The following is a 22,078-nucleotide window of genomic DNA, read 5'->3' as shown; positions in this document are numbered from 1 at the left end:
GTGCTCCCATCAGCGGCCCCGACTCACAGCCGTGCCCCTCTCGGGCACCCTGCCCAGCCGTGCCTCTCCCCGGGAGTGCCCGGCGGTGCCCCGATCTCCTCGTTCCCCCGCACACCCCCGGGCTGCGTGTGCCGGTGCCGGCCCTCGGGGAGCCCCGGGCGGCGGGACCCACGCACCCCGTCCCGCCCACCCCGTCCCGCCCCGTCCCGTCCCGCCTCGCCTGCTCTGTCCCGGCCCCGCTCCGCCCTGTCCCGGCACGGCACGGCACCGCACGGCACGGCAGCGCCCAGGTGACCGCCCTGCCGCCCGGCACCGCTCGGATCGGACCGGACCGGACGGATGGGGCAGGGGCAGCCGGAGCCAGTGGAGATCCCGGACCCGGTGAGCTGCGGCGGGGCCGGGGGTGGAGGCCGGGAGTACTTTGGGGTCCCGTTCCCGGGAGGCTGGCGGGGGCTTTGTCCTAGTCCCGCAGGGATCCCCGGGCCCTGTTGCTGTCCCGGGGGCTGGGAGGGTCCCTGTCGCAGTTCCCGGAATGGGTCATTGCAGGGCAGAGATGCCCCGGGGTGACAGGCAGTGTCTGTAGGTGGCAGAAGGCAGGATTTGTCCCTCTGCCACAGGCAGCTTGGCATCACCTCCTACTCGTGGTATTTTGGAAGAGGTTTGGTGTGACTGATCCTCCCTCGGCACTACCCATCGTCATCTGGCCCCTGGGAACCCCGGCAGCCCCAACTGACACCCAGCTGTGGCTGTGCCCAGGCCCTCACCTAAAATAAGCAAGTAAAACCCTTCCTTTTTTATTTTGGCAGATGCAATGGTGGCCCATCCTCCATCCGTTCTGAGCCTGCTGGGTGCTGAGCACCGTCGATAACCTTACACCAGTGGCACTGCACAGCATGGGCCTGTCGTGCTGTGTGTGCCTCTGGCTGCTGCTCGCCCTGGCCCTGCTGGGTGCCGGAGCCTGGCAGTGTCCCCGCATCCCTTACAGCTCCACCAGGAACTTCTCCATCCCCTACACACTGCCCAGCCTCGATGCTGGCAGCCCCATCCAGAATGTTGCTGTCTTCACCGACTCCGATGGCCCAGTTGCTGTCTTTGTGGCCGTCCGCAACCGCATCCTTTTGGTCAGCTCTGAGCTGCGCCTGCTCTCTGTCCTTGTCACCGGCCCAGTGGGCAGTGCCAAGTGTGAGATCTGTCGCCTGTGCCCAGCCACCACAGATGGCCCTGAGGACACGGACAATGTCCTGCTGCTGCTGGACCCGCTGGAGCCATGGCTGTACAGCTGCGGCATGGCACAGCGTGGGCTGTGCTATCAGCACCAGCTGGAGGTGCGGGACGGTAAGGTGGCCATCACAGCCACACACTGCCTGTACTCGGCCACGGGCAACAGCCCTGCCTTCTGCCCTGACTGTGTGGTCAGCCCACTGGGGACCAGTGCCACTGTGGTGGCCACCTCCTACGCCTCTATCTTCTACCTCGGCTCCACCATTGACAGCAGCGTGGCAGCACGGTACAGCCCACAGTCGGTGTCCATCCGACGCCTGAAGGGCACCTTGGACGGCTTTTCAAATGACTTCCAGTGGCTGACGGTGCTGCCACAGTACCGCGACAACTACACCATCCACTACGTGCACTCCTTTGCCGACGGGGACCACGTGTATTTCCTGATGGTGCAGCCCGAGCGGCCGGGATCAGCCGCGTACCACACGCGCCTGGCGCGGCTCAGCACCCACGAGCGTCACCTGCGCCGCTACCGCGAGCTCGTCCTCGACTGCCGCTTCGAGTCCAAGCGCCGGCGCCGGCGCAGCGGCGAGGAGGATGCCGAGAGGGACATCGCCTACAACGTGCTGCAGGCAGCCCACGCTGCCCGGCCCGGTGCACGGCTGGCCCGCGACCTCGGCATCAACGACACCGACACCGTGCTCTTCGGCGCCTTCGCCGAGAGCCACCCGGAGAGCCCGGTGCCACAGGAGAACTCGGCCGTCTGCGCCTTCCCCCTGCGCCTCCTCAACCAGGCCATGGAGGAGGGCATGAAGAAGTGCTGCGGTACCGGGCACCAGCCGCTGCGGCGGGGGCTCAGTTTCTTCCAGCCGGTGGAGTACTGCCCACACAATGTGAGTGCTCCACCCTGCGCCGCGTCCTGCCCGGGGACCCTGGGGGTTGGCTGGGATGTGGGAGAGTGGGTTCAGGAGCTGGGAAACACTGGTATAGCGGGGTGGATGGTGGGGCGGGGTAGGGCAGGGCAGGGCAGGGGGAGAGCGGCATCACCCAGATGTGAGTCAGCCCAGCATCCACCCACCACCTGCTGCAGGGGCTGCTGTGTTCCGGCAGCCCCGGCTGCACCGAGGAGGCCAGGTGAGGGTGGGGATCCTGTGAGCCCCCCATGGTACATGTGCCAGCACATGGGCACACTGCCACATGTCATACCTTGGGCCAATTCCTCTCCTGGTATGGCCTCCCCGGCAGCCTCAACTCCGGCCCCCGTAGTGACTGTCCCTGGACCCCAGCCACCCTCTCCAGCTTGTTTATGTGTGGGGGGCGGGAAAGCCACAGGGCCTCGGTGCTCGGCAGGCTGGATGTGTGAGGTGCGGGCTGCTCCTGCCTTGTCCCCCAGCCACCGCCTTCTGTGGGCAAATAAACCACAGGCGGAAGTGCAATTAGTCACTGGGGTTCCTCGTCGGCCACGGCCGCGGGGCAGGAACACCGTGTCCCAGGTACAAGCCCCGGCACGGCCAGGATGCAGATGGGTGGGCGCTCTGGCAGGGCCCCCTCGTCCCAGCACATGACACGAGTTTTGGTGTCCTCAGCCAGGCTCAGGGCAAGGTGCAGCCAAATCCCCTCCTCTTCCTGCACAGGGCAGACAGCTCACTGCGGCTGACTCACTCTGTAGCAGGAGAAACTCAGAGGGGACCTGAGTCCCTCTGCATTGGGAGTGTCCAGTGGGGACCCCATGGCTCCTGGTGTCCCTCTTCCACCCCAGCCCCTTGCTGAGCTCCAGGGCTCAGGGGACACTGGGGTTGGAGTGAGCATCCTGTGGTGCCAGCACGAGTAACTATATCCAGATGGGGTGGGAAGGGAGGGCAGGATCTGACTGGATCTGACTCCACATAGGGGACTGAGGGAAGGCCTGCCAATGTGGTTTATTCTCCAAAATTTTCCCAGCCTGGAGGGAAACTTAAGCAATCTGGTGCTGCCCCAAAATATCTCACAGATCAAGCTGGTGCCTGCCTGTGAGGGTGGGTGTGGGAGTCGGAGTGCGAGGGCCAGCTTCAAGTCACTCACCCCATGTTTGGCCACAGGTGAACCTGTCAGCACCGGTGGTCGACACCAGCTGCTGGGATCAGCCCACCCTCGTCCCTGCTGCCTCCCACAAAGTGGACCTGTTCAACGGGCAGCTGACAGGTGTCGTGCTCACCTCCCTCTTCGTCACCGCCATGGGGGATGTCACTGTGGCCCACCTGGGCACAGCAGAAGGACGCGTCTTCCAGGTGGGATGGGGGGGTCAGGTGGGATGGCAGGTTCTGGCAGGCTGTGGGGTGTGCTCAGCCCCATGCTCTGCCCTGCTGCAGATGGTGCTCCAGCGCTCCAGCTCCTACCTTCTGACCTTGTCCAACTTCTCCCTGGGAGAGCCGGGGCCAGTGCGGGGTGCCATGGGGCAGCAGAGCCGCTCGCTGTTCTTCACTGCTGGCTCCAGGGTGAGTGGGGGCTCTGAGGGGCATGGCGTGGGCATGGAGCTCCATGTGTCCCCCTCACCTCCACTCTCCGTCCCCAGGTGTGGCTCCTGAACGTCACTGGCCCTGGCTGTCGCCACTTCTCCACGTGCCAGCGCTGCCTGCGGGCCGAGCGCTTCATGGGCTGTGGCTGGTGTGGGGATGGGTGCAGGCGCCGCCACGAGTGCCCCGGCCGCTGGGTCCAGGACAGCTGCCCACCCGTCCTCACCGACGTAGGTCTGCGCTGTGTCCCCCTGCTCCTCACGGCTCCCAGCACCCAAATGGGGCGGCGTGTGGGGGGAGCCCCTCCCGGGGACGGGTGCTGTGCTCCTCAGAGAAGGTATGACCCACAACAGCCACTGCACTTTGAGGTGACAGGGTGCCTCTCCCACAGTTCCATCCCCGGAGTGCCCCGCTGCGGGGTCGGACGCGGGTGACGCTCTGTGGAATGACCTTCCGCTCCCGCCCGGAGCCCGATCCCTGCCGCAGCCCCCGCGGAGCCTGCCGGGTGGCAGTGGGACGGCGAGGCTGCACCGTGCTGCCGGAGGAGAGCGAGAGCTTCAGGTGCGCAGCGGGGCTGGGAGAGAACAGCAGCAGGGAGGGCGCTGGGGCTGCCCCCGGCCTGTGGCTGATCCCCGTCACTGTCCCGCAGACCCCTGCCCACCTCCCGCCGCAAGGAGTTTGTGGATGTGCTGGTGTGTGAGCTGGAGCCAGGGGGCCCGGCAGCCCTGGGGGGCCCAGCCGACGTGGTGCTCACTGTGGAGGAGCCCCCCAGACCCTCTGGCTTCCGAGTCTACGGCTCCTCCACCCTCGGTGGCTTCGTTTTCGTGGTACGGTTCCACACCGGCAGTGCCCCTGGCAGGGTCGGGGGGGTTTGGCTCCTTCACCTGTCCCACTGACCCCATCTCTGCTCAGGAGCCCCACGTCAGTGCCCTGCACCCCCCGTTCGGCCCCCGGGGGGGTGGCACCCACCTCTCACTCCATGGCAAACACCTCTCGGCAGGGAGCAGCTGGCGGGTGATGGTCAATGGCTCCGAGTGTGCCCTGAGTGGGCAGCCCAGGTACGCCCCTGCCCTGGCCCTGGCACTGCGGGGTCCCCGGCACGGGACGGGCACGGGGAGCCCCTGCAGTCCCGCTGCCCCCAGACACGGCTGTCGTGTCTCCAGGCAGGACAATGGGACAATCCAATGCACAGCTCCCGCCGCCGGGGGCCTGGGTGCAGCCCGGGTAGCCCTGTGGATCGACAGGCAGGAGTTCCCGGCCCCCGTGCCCTTCCAGTACCGCCCGGACCCCGCCGTGTCCGCCGTCGTCCCCAGCTGCAGCTATGAGTGAGTGCCTGGCTCCCTTCCCCGGGGTGAGGGACAGCCCTGTCCTGCCACTGCCCTGGGCTGGACCACGTGCTGGCAATTGCAGGCACCCTGGGGACCATGTGCACCCCGGGGAACCTGATCCCTGCCCACTGCAGGGGTTCGCTGCTCACCATCATCGGCACCCACCTGGACTCCGTGTATCGCGCCAAGATCCGCTTTGAAGCCGCTGGCGTGGTTACCCAAGCCACGGTGAGCACCGGGGCGCGGGGCCATCGCCCCCCGGCCCTGCCCACCCCACCTGGGCAATCCCCCGGGCACAGCCCGAGCCCAGCTCAGCACCTCCCTGCCCACAGGAGTGTAAGGACCCGCTGGCACCGGACCGGCTGCTGTGCCACAGCCCAGCCTTCCCCTTCGAGAGCAACGTGGAGGTGGTGCCGGGGAACCTGAGCGTGCTGCTGGACGGCGCCGACGGCCGCTGGCTCTTCCGCCTCCGCTACTACTCCCGGCCCAGGTTGTACCCCTTGCAGCAGGAGGGCAGGCGGCTCCGCCTCAAGCCCGGCGAGGATGAGATCAAAGTGAAGGTACGTAGGGCAGCGGGGTGAGCCGGAGCAGGGGTTCCACTGCCAGGACCCCCGAGCTCACGGTGCTCTATCTGGGCAGCAACTGGGGCTGGACGACGTGGCCACCTGCATGAACATCAGCATGACGGTGGGGGGCCTGGACTGCCACCCCAGCGTCCTGAAGAACGAGGTGACGTGCCGCCTGCCCCCCGAGCTGCGCCTGCCCCCCGCCGGGGCCCCCGTGGAGGTAGGAACCCCCCGGGTGGGCAAACACCCGCCCCAGTGCTCCCCGCCCCATCCCTGCTGAGCCCCTGATCCTCCAGGTGTGTGTGAACGGAGCCTGCGAGGCGCTGGGCTGGGTTCTGTCCCCCCCCACATCGCTGGACCTGGCCGCCAGCCTGGCTCTGGGCACCGGCGTCACCTTCCTGCTCTGCTGCGTGCTGGCGGCCGTGCTGTTCCGCTGGCGCTGGAAGAAGAGGCGGGGTGAGTGCCGTGCTCGCCGGGCACTCTGATGCCCCAGACCCTGCCACGCCACCCCGTACCCACCCCATTGCTGCCTGCAGGGACGGAGAACCTGGAGCTACTGGCGCAGCCCGGCCGCAGCGATCCCCCCGTCACCACCCAGCGCCCCGGCGTGGACTACAGAGAGGTGCTGGGTAAGTGGGGGCCGCCGGTGGGTGCTGGGGTGCTGGGTGCTGGGTGCTGCCAGCCCTCACCCGCCTCTGCCTGTCCCGGCAGTGCTGAGCACGGCGGGCACTCCCGGGCCCGTGGGGCCCCGCACGCGAGTCACCGGTGCCAATGGCAGCGCTGGGGCTGGGGCTGGTGCGGCGGGCGGGGGATCCCCCATGCCCCTGCTCAGGGCCACGTCCTGCTGCCTGGAGGATCTGCGGCCGGAGCTGCTGGAGGAAGTGAAGGACATCCTCATCCCCGAGGAGCGGCTTGTCACCCACCGCCACCAGGTCATCGGCAAAGGTGACTCCTTGGCACCCCGATTCGGCTGTGGCCTCGCCTGCCCGAAGTGTGTGGTGCCAGCTTTGTGCCTCCCGTCCCTGCAGGGCACTTTGGCAGCGTCTACCATGGCACCTACACGGACCCTCTGCTCGGGGACCTGCACTGCGCTGTCAAGTCCCTGCACCGTGAGTAGCTCCCCCTCCCGTGCGTCCCCCCCGGCACAGCAGCGGCACGGCCACAGCTCGGCTCTCCGCAGGCATCACGGACCTGGAGGAGGTGGAGGAGTTCCTGCGCGAGGGCATCCTCATGAAGAGCTTCCACCACCCGCAGGTGCTCTCGCTGCTGGGGGTGTGCCTGCCCCGCCACGGGCTGCCCCTCGTCGTCCTGCCCTACATGCGCCACGGGGACCTGCGCCAGTTCATCCGCAGCCAGGAGCGGGTAGGGGGCACCCCAAGGGCGGCGGGCAGTGATGGGTGCCGAGGCCTCCATGCTCACCACTCCCATCTCACAGAGCCCCACAATGAAGGAGCTCATCGGCTTCGGGCTGCAGGTGGCCCTGGGCATGGAGTACCTGGCCCAGAAGAAGTTTGTGCATCGGGACCTGGCGGCCAGGAACTGCATGTAAGTGCGGCTGTGCCCTCCAGACCTCCCCCCCAGGGTACCCGCCGGGGTCTGGGGGTGCCCAGGAGTCCCCACCTCCTCCTGGTGTCCTGCAGGCTGGACGAGACGCTGACAGTAAAGGTGGCTGACTTTGGGCTGGCGCGGGACGTGTTCGGCAAGGGGTACTACAGCATCCAGCAGCACCGCCACGCCAAGCTGCCTGTCAAGTGGATGGCGCTGGAGAGCCTCCAGACCCAAAAATTCACCACCAAGTCTGATGTGGTAGGCATGACCCCCCCCTCCCCGTCCCGCCCCGTCCCCCATCTCCATCCTGCCTGTGCCCCATGGCAGCTCTCTCCTCGGCAGTGGTCCTTCGGGGTGCTCATGTGGGAGCTGCTGACGCGCGGGGCAGCGCCGTACGCCGGGGTGGACCCCTACGACATGACCCACTACCTGCTGCAGGGGAGGCGCCTGCCACAGCCCTCCCACTGCCCCGACACCCTGTGAGTGCCGCTGGGCTGGGCGGGGTGGCGGGGGCTGTCCCGGGGCTGCAGCACTGACCGGCTGTGGCTGCAGGTACCGGGTGATGCTGAGCTGCTGGGCGCCGGCGCCCGAGGAGAGGCCGTCCTTCACCGGGCTGCTGGGCGAGCTGGAGCGTGTCCTGGCCACGCTGGATGGGGAGCACTATGTCAACCTGACTGTCACCTACACCAACCTGGACTGGGGTCCTGCCTTTCCCCCTGCTCCCCCGGGGCAGCTGCCTGATAGCGAGGATGAGGATAAACATAATGAGGAGGAAGAAGAAGAGAAGGAAGAAGAGGAGGACGACGACACATCTGTGTGCTGATGGGATTCCCTGCACCGTGGGGTCTCCCAGACCCCCATGCACCATAGGCACACTGCCCTGAGGAGGGATGCAGTGTGCAGGCAGATGCTATGGGGCACCCTCCCTATGGGATGGGTGCTGGCAGGCAGCTGGGTGCCATGGAGTGCTCTCCCATGGCTCACACCCAGACCCTGCTGGCTGCTCCCCAGGATTGGTCCTGCACCACAGGATGCTGGGGCTCAGTCCTGTGCTGGCTGGGTGGTGAGAGGCTTAGTCCCACAGTGGATGTGTGCTGTGGGGCCCCATACCCAGTGGGTGTTGTTGGGTGGCCTGGCCTTCCCAGGGCTCCCGTGGAGTTTCCAGCCCCTGGGCTGCTCAAATCACTCATTAAAAACTAATTATATTTTTTCCCTGGCTGAGGCTGTGTCTTTGAGGGGGCTGTGCCCCAGGCTGACAGCACCCTCGTGCCCCTGCATGGGTGAGGTGTCTCCCCACCCACTCCTGGGGCACCCACCTCATGGGAGACACTGAGGAGGGGGCACCCACTGTTGCTTTGTCAGTGAAAGGAGGGCATCTGCACAATGGTGCTGCTGTGGCCACCCTCATGTGGAACCATCCCCCAGTGCCTGCCACACCAAGGTCCCACTTTGCACCCCGAGTCCCACCATGGCCCTCTGACCTTGGCATGTTTAGGAGGCTTTTGCTAAAAGTCCTTCTCCCAGCCACATCCAGCCCGTGGCCAGGGTGGCTGTGAGGCATGAGGCATGTGAGGGGTACCATGCTCCTGGGCATGGCGTGATGATGCCCCTGCAGTCCTGGCATATGGGCCATGTTGCCCCCAGGATTCGTGGCATGATGGATGCCTGGGGCATGGAATTGCAGTGCCCATGGGATCATGAAGCTCCTGGGATGATAGGTGGCCAGGCATCAGATCAGGATGCTCTTGGGGCTGTGAGTGCCCACGGAGCCCAGGGCATGGGATTACAGTGTCCCTGCCACTAAGGTGCCTGTGATCACAGTAAGGACACGATGGGGCTGGGGGCTGCTGTTGTCTGGTGACCAAGAGTCATTGCCAGCTTCATTTAATGACACCTTTATTGCTTCAGTACTGTGCAGGGGACAGTACTGCCTATGGGGCTCGTGGCAGGGAATATTCAGGGCAAGCCCAGGATGAGCAAGGGATGCTGGAACACACAGTCTGTGGCTGTGGGCAGCGCTGCTCCTGCTCCGTGTCCAGCCACACGGGCCCTGCCGCCAACACTGCCTTTAAATAAAAAATAAAACCCCCTGGGCTGCTCATTAGGCAGTGCTGGAGCCCGGGGCCGTGTCAGCTCCCATCAGCCAAGCTGTCCATCTCCCCCACGCCTCACACCTGCACGGCTCCACCGCCACGTGCCCGAGGTGGTTTTAGTGCAGCTGGGTCCCAGCACCGTGCCTCAGTTTCCCCACAGTGCGACTGCTGTGCTCCCCTGGCCTGGGTTTTGGGTGACCATGACCCCCAGTGTAGGTGCTGACCTTGCTTGGAAGGCCGAGCAGCACCATCTCAGCTCGCTGCTGAGTCGCTGTGGCAACAGGAAGAGACTGGCACTGTGTGAGTATTAGGGCTGGACCAGCAATGGGAGGTGCTGGGCACTGGCACTGGGGGATGCTGCATGCCCGGCGGGCAGCCAGGGTGGCTGACTGGGGCACCAGCAGCTCATGGGATGGATGGATGGATGGATGGATGGATGGATGGATGGATGGATGGATGGATGGATGGATGGATGGATGGATGGATGGATATGTGGGTGCATGGAGGGATGGATGGATGGATGGATGGATGGATGGATGGATGGATGGATGGATGGATGGATGGATGGATGGATGGATGGATGCAGGGATGGATGGATGGATGGATGGATGGATGGATGGATGGATGGATGGATGGATGGATGGATGGATGGATGCAGGGATGGATGCAGGGATGGATGGATGGATGGATGGATGGATGGATGGATGGATGGATGGATGGATGGATGGATGGATGGATGGATGCAGGGATGGATGCAGGGATGGGTGGATGGATGGATGGATGGATGGATGGATGGACGGACGGATGGATGGATGGATGGATGGATGGATGGATGGATGGACGGATGGATGTGTGGGTGGTGCACGGAGGGATGGATGGATGGATGGATGGATGGATGCAGGGATGGATGGATGGATGGATGGATGGATGGATGGATGGATGGATGGATGGATGGATGGATGTGTGGGTGCATGGATGTGTGGGTGCACGGAGGGATGGGTGGATGGATGGATGCAGGGATGGATGCAGGGATGGATGCAGGGATGGATGGATGGATGGATGGATGGATGGATGAATGGATGGATGGATGGATGGATGGATGGATGGATGGATGGATGGATGGACGGACAAGCTGACACCCTGGTTATTGCCCTCCACAGCACAAAGCAGAGTGGGTGCCCAGAGCTGTGTTTGGGTGGCAGATGCATGCCAGGCCTGCTGTCTGGTGACACAGGGGACAGCTGTGGGAGCAGCCAGTGGGAGCAGGGTACCAGAGGGAGCAGGGCTGTCCGTGCTGGCACTGGGGTGGCACAGTGATCCGCTCGTTAGCGGACAAGTCTGGTGTGGTTACGGTGATGAGCGTGTGGGCGGCCCCCGCTTTAGGCTGCCTCCTCCCCCCACGAATGTGCTCGCAGAGATGACAGATTTCATGCTAATCCACATTTATCCTGCCCTAATTACGCTGCGGGAGGTGAGGAGCGAGCGCCCAGACTTCCATGCCAAGGGCTGGCATGTGCCCACCCCTGTCCGATGCTGCTAGCTGGGACTGGCACTGGCGCTGTGCCCACTGCCACGGCGCCAGGGACAGGCAGGCGACCTCAGGGTAGCACCTTGCATGGCACCTGGCACCCCTGCCGCAGCTGGGGGGTGCTACCTGGGCACCCACAGGTGGGCACTGGGTGGTGTCACCCTGAGCTGCTGCGCCTGGGCATGGTTGGTGCAGCATCGGGCTGAGCTGCGGGCAGGTGAGGCCGTGCCGGGCCGTGCCACGCTGTGCCAGGCCGTGCCAAGCCCCTCGTGCCGTGCCCATCCGCCACGGCTGCGGCAGAGCAGCCGGTGTCCCATGCCGGCAACGCGCCGCGCACACACAGCACTTTAAATGTTTTATTTGGGGAAAGTGCTGTCGTTAGCAGGCATTAATTATTAAAATCGGAGCCATCTATAAAACATGAGTGGCCGCACGCGGGGCTGCGGGTGCACGGGCAGGGCCGGGCACGGTGCCGCCGCCCGGGACCCGCCGCACGGCCGGTGTGTGCGGTGATGCCGCAATGGCCCCTCGGCCGCGGCTGCGGGCTCCTGCCGGCAAAGGGCGGGCAGAGAGTGCCACGGGCTGGGGGCTGCGCTGGGGACGGGCAAAACTGCGCTAGATGAGTGTTTGGGTGAGGCGGTGGTCTCCGGTGCCAGCCGCCCCGGTGAGGGGTGGCAGCAGGCAGCAGGCAGCGCCGAGCTGTTTTTAGCGGCTGCCGGTGCTGGGGAGCGGGCGTGAAGAGCAGCCGCCGCGGCACCGACGTGCCATTTTTAGAAAGCGGCGAGTTTTGCTAATGATGCCTGTGAGCGGAGGGGGGGCTGCCCTGGCACCCCCAGTCCCTGCTCCAGCACCCCGCTGCCAGCCCTGGCCCTCTGCCCTCCCCGCCTGGCCCTGGCACCTGGAACCGGGGGCACCTGCACAGCCCGGGGCACCCCTGCACCCACCTGCGGCTGTGCTGGCCCTCGGGCAGCTCTGCTGGCCCCCGGAGAGCTTTGGTGGTACCTGGGCAGCTTCAGGGGCCCCTGGGAAGCTTTGGTAGCCCCTGAGGACCTCTCCTGGTCTCTGAGGAGCTTTGGTGGCCCTTGGGGAGCTTTGGTGGTCCCTGGGAATCTCTGCTGTCCTCTGGGGATATCTGCTGGCCCCTGGGGAGCTCTGCTGTCCTCCAGGAGCTTCACTTTACCCCAAAGCCTTCCAGGCTATAAGGCACATCTTCTTCTCCTTTCTCTGTCCCTGAAACAGCACTGGCATTTATCTGGGGAGGCTTGGCCCATCCCAGCACCCACCCAGGAGCAGTGCCAGCCACACCCCAGTCTTGGTCCTGGGTCTGGTCCCGGTCCTCCCCCTTGGGGACAGTTCTCTCCCTGAGCTGTCACCCTGAGCAGCCTCCCTGCACCCTGGTCCCTGTGGCTGCAGGTGCTGCCAGAGATCCAGGGGACCCCCAAAGCTCTTTCAGTGGGGAGGGGACTCAAACCCTGATGCCATGTCACCACTGTGATGCAGGAGTAGGCTGTGGGAAACAAGGCCCCTTTCCCCATCAGGGCTCCAGGGAGGAGAGCCAGCCCTGGATGTGACAGGGACCAAGCCAGTGGAGAGGTGCAAGGCTTTTTGTGCTGTCGTTGGCACAGGGACAGCCCAGATCAGGAGCAGGCTGGCCAGGGACAAGCAGCCACGGCCAGTGGTGCCCAGGCAGGTGTGGGGCAGCCCTGTCCTCACACACAGCGTGGTCACCGAGCTGGCAGAGCTGTGGCACTGTGAGGGACACTGTACCTGGTGGCCGAGCTCAGTGGCTCTCTGGCTGTGTCCCTCGACACCTTCCCGGGCACAGAGGTGCCTTGGGACGCCTGTGGGGACCGCAGCCCTGCCACTCATCCCAGTGAAGGGCCGGGGTGGCCATCAGCAGCTGCACCGCCTCCTTTTGTCTCCCCCTTGCCCCCCACCGGCCCCCCGAAAGGAGGGATGGGGTTTATTTGGCCCCGTTGCCGGGCCGACGTGCGCAATTATCGCTGATTGCCTGGCGGTTGCCATGGCGATGGCAAGCACGCAGGGATGCGGTGCCGCGTGGTGCTTGAGTCACGGCCACGCTGAGCACCCCCCGCTGCACCCCACTGCACCCCACTGCACCCCACTGCACCCCACTGCAGCCCACTGCACCCCACTGCAGCCCAGCACGGACACGCTGAACATGCATCCCCCTGCACCCCAGAACAAACGTGCTGAGCACCCCCCCTGCACCCCCCAGCACTGCCTGGGCCCCCCTCCATCCCTGCACCCTCCCGAGGCACGGGGATACAGCCAGATGTCCCCCAGCTGAAGCAGGGGGTATGTCCGGGTGTCCCCCACCCCATGTCCCCCATCTGAGGCAGGGGTGTACAGCCAGGTGCCCCCAGCCCTGGCAGCCCCACACTGGGCTCACTCTCTCCAGAGGTGCTGTAGGAAAAATAATCACCCCAAACCAGCCATGGCATCCCACATTCAGCTCTGGGGTGTAGTGGGAAGGGGGTGGGACATGGCACTGTAAGGACAAACGCCATTGGGGTCAGCAAAGCTCATCACCCCAAAACGGGGCAAGGAGTGGGCCAAGATCTGCACGGAGTCAGGAGCAGGAGGGGACCAGAGCACAGTGAGGGGACCCTGTGGCAGGAGACAGCTCCAGGAGGTGACAGGTGCCAGCCGGGGTCAGGGGACAATGGGGAAGTGCCACCACATCCCTCACACTGCCAGGCAGTGCCAGGCAGCCCCGGGGCACAGGGTGCCTGCCGGGTAATGGTGGCCTACGCTCGGGTCCCCGCGAGGTGCAGAGATTAATAACCCTGGAGCTCTGCTGCCAGCCACAATGATTAAACTCTTGATTAGAAGCTCAAACTACAGTGCCCTGCAAATTCCCCCTGCTCTCACACACCCTTAATCACCCAGCACGGGAGGTGATAGGCCTGGGGCTGGCAGGGCGCGGTGCCACGCAGGGGACGGGCACTGGGAGTGCCCCGCTGGCTCCCTTGCAGTGCTGGCTGTTCTCCAGTGAGCAGAGGGGACAGGCTGCTGTGGGACCCTGGTGTCCCCTGTCCATGGGTGGGAGAGGGCTGTGGGTCCCGTGACTGCACGGCCACACCCTGTGGTGGCTGAGGACCTCAGGAGGTTTGGGGGGTGGGGGTTTGGTGGGGGCAGGGGCGGGAGGGAAGAGGGGGTGCACTTTAGAATCAGCACCATATGGACGGCAAATGCCAGCGTGTAGCACGCAGGCCTTGGGAGGGCTCTGCACACGTGGCTGCACTGTGAGGAGTGGGGGGTGAGGGGGCTGGGGAAGGGACTGGTGCCCTGTTGTGCCCTGGGGACTCTGTGCCCACCCCGGGCTGGTCCCACACCTGGGCTGTGGGCAGAGCTAAGAGAATTAGGGTGGCTGATTTCTTGTCCCTTTCTTGTTCCTTGCCCCGGCCAAACCCTGTCATAGGGAAGTGAGTAGAGCCTTTGGCCCTGCTGCTGGAGGAGAAGTTGCCTGGGTTCCCACTGGATGATGGCACAGAGGCAGGAACGTGTGTCTACCCGTGTCCTCATGGTGCCTTTTAGTGCCCTCAGGGGGCAGATACCTGTGATGCTGAGCCCACGCTCAGCTTTGCTAAAATCCTGCTCCCATCCCATCCCATCCCATCCCATCCCATCCCATCCCATCCCATCCCATCCCATCCCATCCCATCCCATCCCATCCCATCCCATCCCATCCCATCCCATTATCCCATTATCCCATTATCCCATCCCATTATCCCATCCCATTATCCCATCCCATCCCGGCCCCCGGGCTGTGGCGGTGTCCCAGCTCGGTGACAATCCCCGGCCTCGCCCCCCGCGCTCCGGTCGGTCCCATCGCCACGCGTGACCCGTCCCCACGGGCGGGGCGCGAAGTTTGGCGGTGACGTCAGGGGAGGGGCGGGGCGTGACAGGGGGCGTGGCCCCGCGGTCCCGCCCCCCCAACTTGCCGCGCCGGGCGCGCGGGGCCGCGCCGCGACGGACCGACGGCTGGGCTGGGATCGGCTGGCATCGCTGGCAGCGGCGGGGATCGGCTCGGCTCGGCCCGGCTCGGCCCCGGCCCGGCGCGGGAGGGCGGGCGGGAGGGGCGCGCTCCCCCCGAGCGGCGGCCCCGGGCCGCGGCCCCCCGTTGCGGTCGGAGAGGCGTGCAGGTGAGCGCCGCGCCGCGCCGGACCGGGGGCGAGGGGGGCCGGGCCCGGCGGGGGGGCCGTTGCTGGCATCTGTCACCGTCTGGCCCGGGGCTGTCCCCAACTCTCCTCCCGACCCCGGGGGCCCGGGACGTCCCGACGGGGCCGCGCGTTTCCCTGTCCGGTGCGTGCGCGCCCCGACGGCCGCCCGCCGCCGCGCTGCCCCCGCCGGCACCCGCGTCCCGCAGAGCCCGAGCCCCGACGGGCGCCGCGGGCACGGCGAGCTGCCGGAGCCCGGCTCCCCCCGCGCCTCCCCGCGCGCCCCCCCCGGGCCGCCGCTGTCCTGGTGCCGCCCCCGTCCCCGCGAGGAGCCCGGAGCACCGGGCCGGCACCGCGGGAGCGGATGCTGCCGGGGAGCCTCTCCCCGTGCCCCCGCCGCCGAGCATCCCCTCCCGGACCCCGCACCTCTCTCTCCCGCAGTCCGCTCCCTTCCCGCTGCCGCAGCGCTCCGAGCCGGCCAAACGCAGACCTGCCTGCGGTGCGCGGCCCCGGCTGTCCCTCCGCACACCCCGGCCCGGGGGCGGTGGGGCTCCCCCAGCCCCGTGTGAGCCCCAGCCCGGCCGCTCCGCGGGCAGCGCCGGGCCGGCCGGCCCCTCCGCCTCCCCTCCGCCTCCCGCTGCCTGCACTGGCAATATTTCGGTCCGTCTTAGCCCGGCTGCGTTTTCTGCCTGTCCCCGGTACATCCTTCCCCCGGGACGTGGGGGCGGGATGGCAGGGGAACCCCCACGGACATGTCCAGGGCAGCTGCAGGTGCAAGCGGGGCTGCGGGTGAAATACCAGCCGGTGGCGCCTCACGCCGCGGGGCAGAGCGGGGGGTCGGGGGCTGGGGGCCCCGCTGGCGAGGGCTGCACGGCTGCGTCATCCCTCCGTGCCATCCCCACCCGGCCACCCACTTCCCCGCTATTGTCTTACACCCGCTGTTGCTTCTGCTCCCAAATTAGACTCTTGGAGGGGGGTGCTGGCTGCGTGCGGGTGCCAGCACAGCACGGAGCCTTCCCCCCGGCACCCCGGGGAGGGAGAGGGAGCCCTCTTCCCTTTGCCCACCTCTTGCCTGGGTGCCCCTGCTCCGGGGGGTGCTCTCACCTGTGGGGTGCAGGTGCTGACCCCGATGTTGGGCTGGGTGCAAGCCTCCCTTGTGGGGTATCCTCGGTGAGCTGAGCCCCTCGAAGCCAGCCTGGGGCAGGGTAGGATGGCAATGCTCAGCCCTGGCAGGATGGGTGGCCACTAAACCAACGGGAACTAATTTAATGAGCGCAGATTAGCTGAGTGCTCCAATAGACAGCAATAAAATCCCGATATATCATCCCACCCCAGTCCCCTTCCCAGCTAATCCTGGCACTGTGCCCCCAGTGCTGGCAGCCTGCCCGTCCACCAGCCAGCCCTGCCCCTGATGATCTGTGGCACTGAGCCCACCGCCCCTCCAGCAGCTGCCAGGACAGCCCTCATTCCCCTTGGCCGGGCACAGGGGCACGGCAGAGCTGGTGTCGTGTGGCATGGGGACACAGAGGTGCCAGGCAGGGCATGTTTGCTGAGAGAGCTGCTGGGATGAGTCAGGTGGAGGCTGGAAAATCTCATCCAATCTGGGGCACCAGCAGCGATGTCCCATGGGTGCTCTTCTTCTCTTTTGGGACTTGGTGCACGCTGAGCAGGACTGGGGCAGGTGCTCTTACTGGGTGTGGGCTCTCCTGGCAGGACCCTGCCTGGGTGCCTTGCAAGCTGGGAGCATCCATCCTGTGGGCATCACTCCAGCAGGCACAGAGGCAGATCAGCCCCAAAGGATGGAGGCAGGAAGGAGCATCTCCCATTCCCTGGCTCACCACACTCACGTCCCACCCAGGTTTGGGTCAATCCCCCCAGGGAGCACTTCAGTGCACGCCCTGGGTGCTGCAGGCAGCACGCCTCCCTCGCAGGGCCTGCCCAGCAGGGATGGATGGGGCTGTGCACCTGCAGGTGGGTCGGGTGCTGCCGGGTGCTGCCCGTCCCTGCCCCCTCCCAAGGATGTGCCGCTTTCTGCATCTTCAGCTCCCATTGCCATAGCAACAGGCTCGGCGCTTGGGTACCCGCGATGCCGGCTCCCGCATCCCGCATCCCGCAGCCATCCTGCCCGCAGCCCTCGCCACCGGGCCCTGCTGGCACGGCACGGCACGGCGCAGCCTAGTGTTTGGGGAGCTTTAGCCTGGGCAAGGGCTGCCTCCAGCACTGTGCCAGCTTCCCATCACAGGGTCCCGCTCAGGCCCACCTGAGAGGGCTGGGGGGCCCCAGGCAGCTCTGTCATCTTCTGAGCCGTCAAAAAATAATTTCAGCTGAAACTTCCTCCCGCTAACACGGTGGGAAAGGGGAAGAAATCACTTTATGTGATCAATTTTTTTTTTCTGGGAAGCATCCAAGAAGGATCTGGTTTTGAAGAGTTCCCAACAGGGAAGCAAGGGGCAAAGCATCCTTCCTAAAGGGCTGGAGAAGCTGGCGTCTGCCAAGGCTGGTGTCCTGACTGCTGCCTGTGGCACCTCCGAGCTGCAGTGCCACCTGCCTGGTGCCACAGTCGGGGCTGGTTGGGGATGGCAAGCTGAGACTGGTGTAACCCACTGCACATGTGACAACGTGTGACAATGCTCTGCCTGGGGAGGCCCCATCTGCTGAAATGTTACCGTGGGCAAGACTGGGCTGAGGAACAGGAAAGGATCCGTTCACCTCCACTTGCCTCCCCAGTGGGTGCTCCAGGCACTGTGCTAACCCTGACTGCTAATTAATCATTAATAATCCACCAAGAGGGGCCGGAGGGGGAAGCTTGTGGCCGTGCTGGCAGCCTGAGCCCGGGCAGAGGCTGGATGCCACGGGCAGTGTGGGATCTCAGCTTGGGAGGGTCTGCTGTGGCTCCAGGGGGGTGGCAGTGCCAGGGCACTCACTGCCTCTCCCTGCCCTGCCAGCACCGGGCCCTGCGATGCCGTTTGGCTGCGTGACGCTGGGAGACAAGAAAGATTATAACCAGCCGTCTGAGGTGACCGACAGATATGACCTGGGCCAGGTCATCAAAACGTGAGTTGGTCCCTCCACGGCCCCGTGGATGCCCTGAGGAACCCCAGCCACCTGTGTGGGGCTCTTGGGGTGCTGAGGAGTGGCACAGCACTGCCTGTGGGGGCTCTGGGGGTGCTGGTCCCCAGCTGGGCCGGGATTGCAGGGTGTATTTTGGGGTGGCTTTACCCTAATTAGTCCCTCTTGCTCGTGGGTTGCATGTGGGATATTCACAGCTAGCTCCAAAGAGGACAGTGAGCTTTTCCTCTGCTGCTGGCTGCAGCTGGGCAGCTTCCCATATCCCTCCCTCCTCCCCTCAAGATTTGCAGGGATTGCAGCAATTCCACACGATCCTGGCTCCCTGGAGCATTTTGTGAATCAGGAGGGCTCAGCTACGGCAAAGGAAAGGCAGATGTCACCTGGGGGGCAGTGGAGCACTGCACTGCTGCTTCCCCCAACTTTTATTGCCGTGCTGAGGAACCTGTTAGGATGCACTCCAAAAAATGAAGCCCTAACACCCTTTGAGAGAGGGCTGACCGCAAAATAGGCACCAGAATTTTTCCATCAACTTCCAAAACACCTGCTTGGACAGAGGTCACACCTGGCAGGGTCACACTGGGTGGCAGTGGTGACCTCGGTGCTCTCAGATTTTTGCTCCATCCTCTGGGCAGTTTGTCCCAAAGCCCACAGGTCACTGTTCCCCTCCACCCAGGGCAGTGGCCGTGAGGGTTTCAGGGCAGCTGGGGGGATTGGAAAGCCAATGGCTTTGCTGGAGCAGTGCCAAGTGCCCCCCGGGGCTCCCCTGCAGCTGCAGCCTGGCCATGGGCTCAAGCACCATGAATAATAGAACAGAAACGCTGCAGCTACCGACACATCTCCCTTTCTTTCTCCCCGACTGCTGTGCTGATGTTAATGTGGGTGTGCTGCTGTTCCACCTTGGCACGAGTGGCTTCACCGGGGGTTTTACCCCTCCTGTCCTGAGGATGGGGCTTTTTAACCAGCAAATTCTCCCCCTTCCCTATCAATTTGCTCCTTCCATATCAGTTGCCTCTCACTGCTGTTTTTTCTTCCCCTCCAAAGTGTTTTTGAGCCACAGCTTTCTTCTACTTCTGTGGCATCTCCCCTGACTGCTGGGATCTGGGGGAATGCTGGTGGGCCTAGGGACCACCCAAGCACCCCAATCTCAGTGGTGTCCAGGAATGGGGTGATGTCTGGGGGTACCCTTGCAGGGAGGAGTTCTGTGAAATCTTCCGGGCCAAGGAGAAGACGACGGGGAAGTTGTACACCTGCAAGAAGTTTCTGAAGCGGGATGGGCGGAAAGTGCGGAAGGCAGCCAAAAACGAGATCATCATCCTCAAAATGTGAGTGCTGGGGCTGGAGGGGATCCTGTGCTACTGGGCAAACTGGGAACTCCCATCCATGCCCCTGGCTCTCTGCAGGGTGAAGCACCCCAACATCCTACAGCTGGTGGATGTCTACATCACCCGCAAGGAATATTTCATCTTCCTGGAGCTGTAAGTTTGGGATATTTGGAAGTGGGGAGGGGGTGGCCCCGCCACGGCTGGGTCTCGGCAGAGCTGCTGTCTGCAGGGCCACTGGCCGGGAGGTCTTCGACTGGATCCTGGACCAGGGCTACTACTCGGAGAAGGACACCAGCAATGTCATCCGGCAGGTGCTGGAGGCTGTTGCCTACCTGCACTCACTCAAGATCGTCCACAGAAACCTCAAGGTGGGTGACAGGGGGGCGTAGGAGCACCCATGGGTGCTGCCATGCCCCCCGTCCTGGCACTCACAGTCCCTGTGCCGGCAGCTGGAGAACCTGGTGTACTACAATCGCCTGAAGAACTCCAAGATCGTCATCAGTGACTTCCACCTGGCCAAGCTGGAGAACGGGCTCATTAAGGAGCCCTGTGGCACCCCTGAGTACCTGGGTGGGTGAGAGCCAGCCGGGTGGGCATGCAGGGGCGGGCAGTGCTGGGTCCCAGCAGGTCCCTGCTGCTCCTTACCATCCATTCCTTACTACCTGCTGCTGCACCTCCCATTCCCATCACCCTGGGGGCTGATCCTGGGTGCTTCCAGTGGGTGCCTCCCACTCCCCATCATGCCGGGGCCAAGAGGCTGGGTGGCTGGGGACCCCGGGGGATGGTTTGGTTGCTCTTTGTCTCTGGCAGCTCCGGAGGTGGTGGGGCGGCAGCGGTACGGGCGGCCGGTGGACTGCTGGGCCATCGGCGTCATCATGTACATCCTGTGAGTGTGGGCTGAGGGACGGGGTAGCTGCAGGGGCTCGGGGCTGGGGCGGGACTGAGCCCCCCACCACGTTCCCCAGCCTGTCGGGAAACCCCCCTTTCTACGAGGAGGCAGACGAGGATGACTATGAGAACCACGACAAGAACCTCTTCCGCAAAATCCTGGCTGGGGACTATGAGTTTGACCCGCCCTACTGGGATGACATCTCGCAAGCGGGTGAGCCCCACACTGGGGGGGGTATGTGGGGTCCCATGTTGTCCCCTACCAGCACTGACTTCTCCCCCTGTGCCCCCAGCTAAGGAGCTGGTGACACGCCTGATGGAGGTGGAGCAGGACCAGAGGATCACGGCGGAGGAGGCCATCTCCCATGAGTGGTGAGCAGCAGCAGGGTCAGATGGGGAGCCAGGGGGGCTGGTAGGGCTGGTAGCTCACCCCTCACTGCCCCGCCAGGATCTCTGGGAATGCTGCCTCTGACAAGAACATCAAGGATGGCGTCTGTGCCCAGATCGAGAAGAACTTCGCCCGGGCCAAGTGGAAGGTGGGTGTGGGTGTGCCGTACCTCCGTGTCCCCTCTCAGCCAAGCCCCACCGTGGGGCAAAGAGCCTGGTGGCGCTGACAGTCCCGGCCCCTCCGCCATCCCCACACCCCCCGTCTCTGCCCCGCAGAAAGCCGTGCGAGTGACCACGCTCATGAAACGCCTGCGGGCGCCCGAGCAGTCGGAGACGGCGGCAGCCCCGGCCCCGGCAGCGACCCCGGCCCCGGCAGCGACCCCAGCCCCGGCAGCGGCTCCGACCCCGGCAGCGACCCCGACCCCGGCAGCGACCCCGGCCCCGGCAGCAACTCCAGCCCCGGCAGCAACTCCGGCCCCGGCTACCACGGCAGCTACCCCGGCAGCTACCACGGCCCCGGCGGCGACCACGGCCCCGGCGGCGACTCCGGCCGCCGCCCCGGCTCCCGCCGCCGCGGCCGCGGAGCCCGCGACCACAGAGCCCGCGACCGCCACCGACACGGCCCCGGCCCCGGCCCCCGCCACGGAGCCCGCAGCCCCCTCCGCCACCGCCCCGGAGCCCGCAGCCCCCGGCACGCCGCCCGCCGCCGCGCAGCCCCCGGCCCCTGGCACACCGCCCGCCGCCACATCTACCGAGGCCGGGGCCGCCGCCGAGCCCCCCAGCGAGCAGAGCGGCTGAGCGGCGCCCGCGCCCCCTGTACATAGCCCCGGCATGGCCCCCCCGCCCCGCCTGCGCCCCCTTTTCTACGTGCCCCGCCGGAGAGCCGGCCGCGGGGCAGAGCCCTGCATGGCGCCCGTCCCCCCGTGTCCTCCCAGCTCTCTCAGTCTGTCCCCCGCCGCCGTCCCCTGCCCCGGGGATGCCCAGAGACGCGGGGCAGCCCCGCTCGGCCGCACGCCCCGCAGCGCCGGGGGGGCGTCCCCAGCCCCCCGGGACACGCGTGCATGTGCGGGACCGCGGGCGGGGCCGCCCGGGACGGAGCGGGGGCCGTCCCGGAGACCCCCTCTCCGTCCCGGGACCCCCGGGGGGGGACACGGGGACCCCCGCCCGGGGGCAGCCGCACGGCCCCCCACTCGTTGTGCCTGGAGGACCCCCGGTGCCCCCCCGTGCCCCCTCCCCGGTGCCCGCTTCCCCCCTCGCAGCTGCATGCCTGCAGGGCCGGCTCTGCCCGCGGCTGCCGCCGCCGCCCCGCGCCCCGCCGCTGTATCTCTGGCAAATAAAGACCCCGCTGAGGACAAACTGAGACAGCACCAGCGCCGCCTGCCCAGTCTCTCTGTGGGGCCGGGGGGCGGCCGCGCCTGCCGGCAGCGCGGCGCTGAGCGAGACGCGGCGGGCTGG

General features: G+C 65.8%; 2 protein-coding genes across 2 annotated transcripts; both read left to right on the top strand.

The window, feature by feature from the left end:
* Window positions 1-280: 280 nt before the first annotated feature.
* MST1R (macrophage stimulating 1 receptor) lies at window positions 281-8,362 on the top strand. Its single transcript, XM_063164291.1, has 21 exons — window positions 281-381; window positions 807-2,111; window positions 3,297-3,485; window positions 3,567-3,692; window positions 3,770-3,940; window positions 4,102-4,271; window positions 4,360-4,537; window positions 4,623-4,768; window positions 4,874-5,035; window positions 5,173-5,266; window positions 5,371-5,598; window positions 5,678-5,824; window positions 5,901-6,060; window positions 6,141-6,233; window positions 6,316-6,549; window positions 6,633-6,713; window positions 6,785-6,966; window positions 7,040-7,149; window positions 7,245-7,410; window positions 7,495-7,631; window positions 7,705-8,362. Exons 2-21 carry the CDS (start codon window positions 894-896, stop codon window positions 7,973-7,975), a joined length of 4,263 nt encoding a protein of 1,420 aa, XP_063020361.1. The 5' UTR covers window positions 281-381; window positions 807-893; the 3' UTR covers window positions 7,976-8,362.
* A 6,503-nt stretch (window positions 8,363-14,865) lies between these two features.
* On the top strand, window positions 14,866-21,983 carry CAMKV (CaM kinase like vesicle associated). Its single transcript, XM_063164474.1, has 11 exons — window positions 14,866-14,942; window positions 17,903-18,011; window positions 19,217-19,348; window positions 19,427-19,501; window positions 19,578-19,716; window positions 19,798-19,918; window positions 20,159-20,234; window positions 20,314-20,450; window positions 20,530-20,608; window positions 20,685-20,772; window positions 20,900-21,983. Exons 2-11 carry the CDS (start codon window positions 17,917-17,919, stop codon window positions 21,419-21,421), a joined length of 1,464 nt encoding a protein of 487 aa, XP_063020544.1. The 5' UTR covers window positions 14,866-14,942; window positions 17,903-17,916; the 3' UTR covers window positions 21,422-21,983.
* Window positions 21,984-22,078: the final 95 nt, after the last annotated feature.

Source organism: Melospiza melodia, chromosome 10 (genome assembly GCF_035770615.1).
Source record: "Melospiza melodia melodia isolate bMelMel2 chromosome 10, bMelMel2.pri, whole genome shotgun sequence".
NCBI lineage: Eukaryota > Metazoa > Chordata > Aves > Passeriformes > Passerellidae > Melospiza > Melospiza melodia.
The sequence above is the reverse complement of the archived record's forward strand: the minus strand, read 5'-3'. Positions and strand labels throughout refer to the sequence as shown.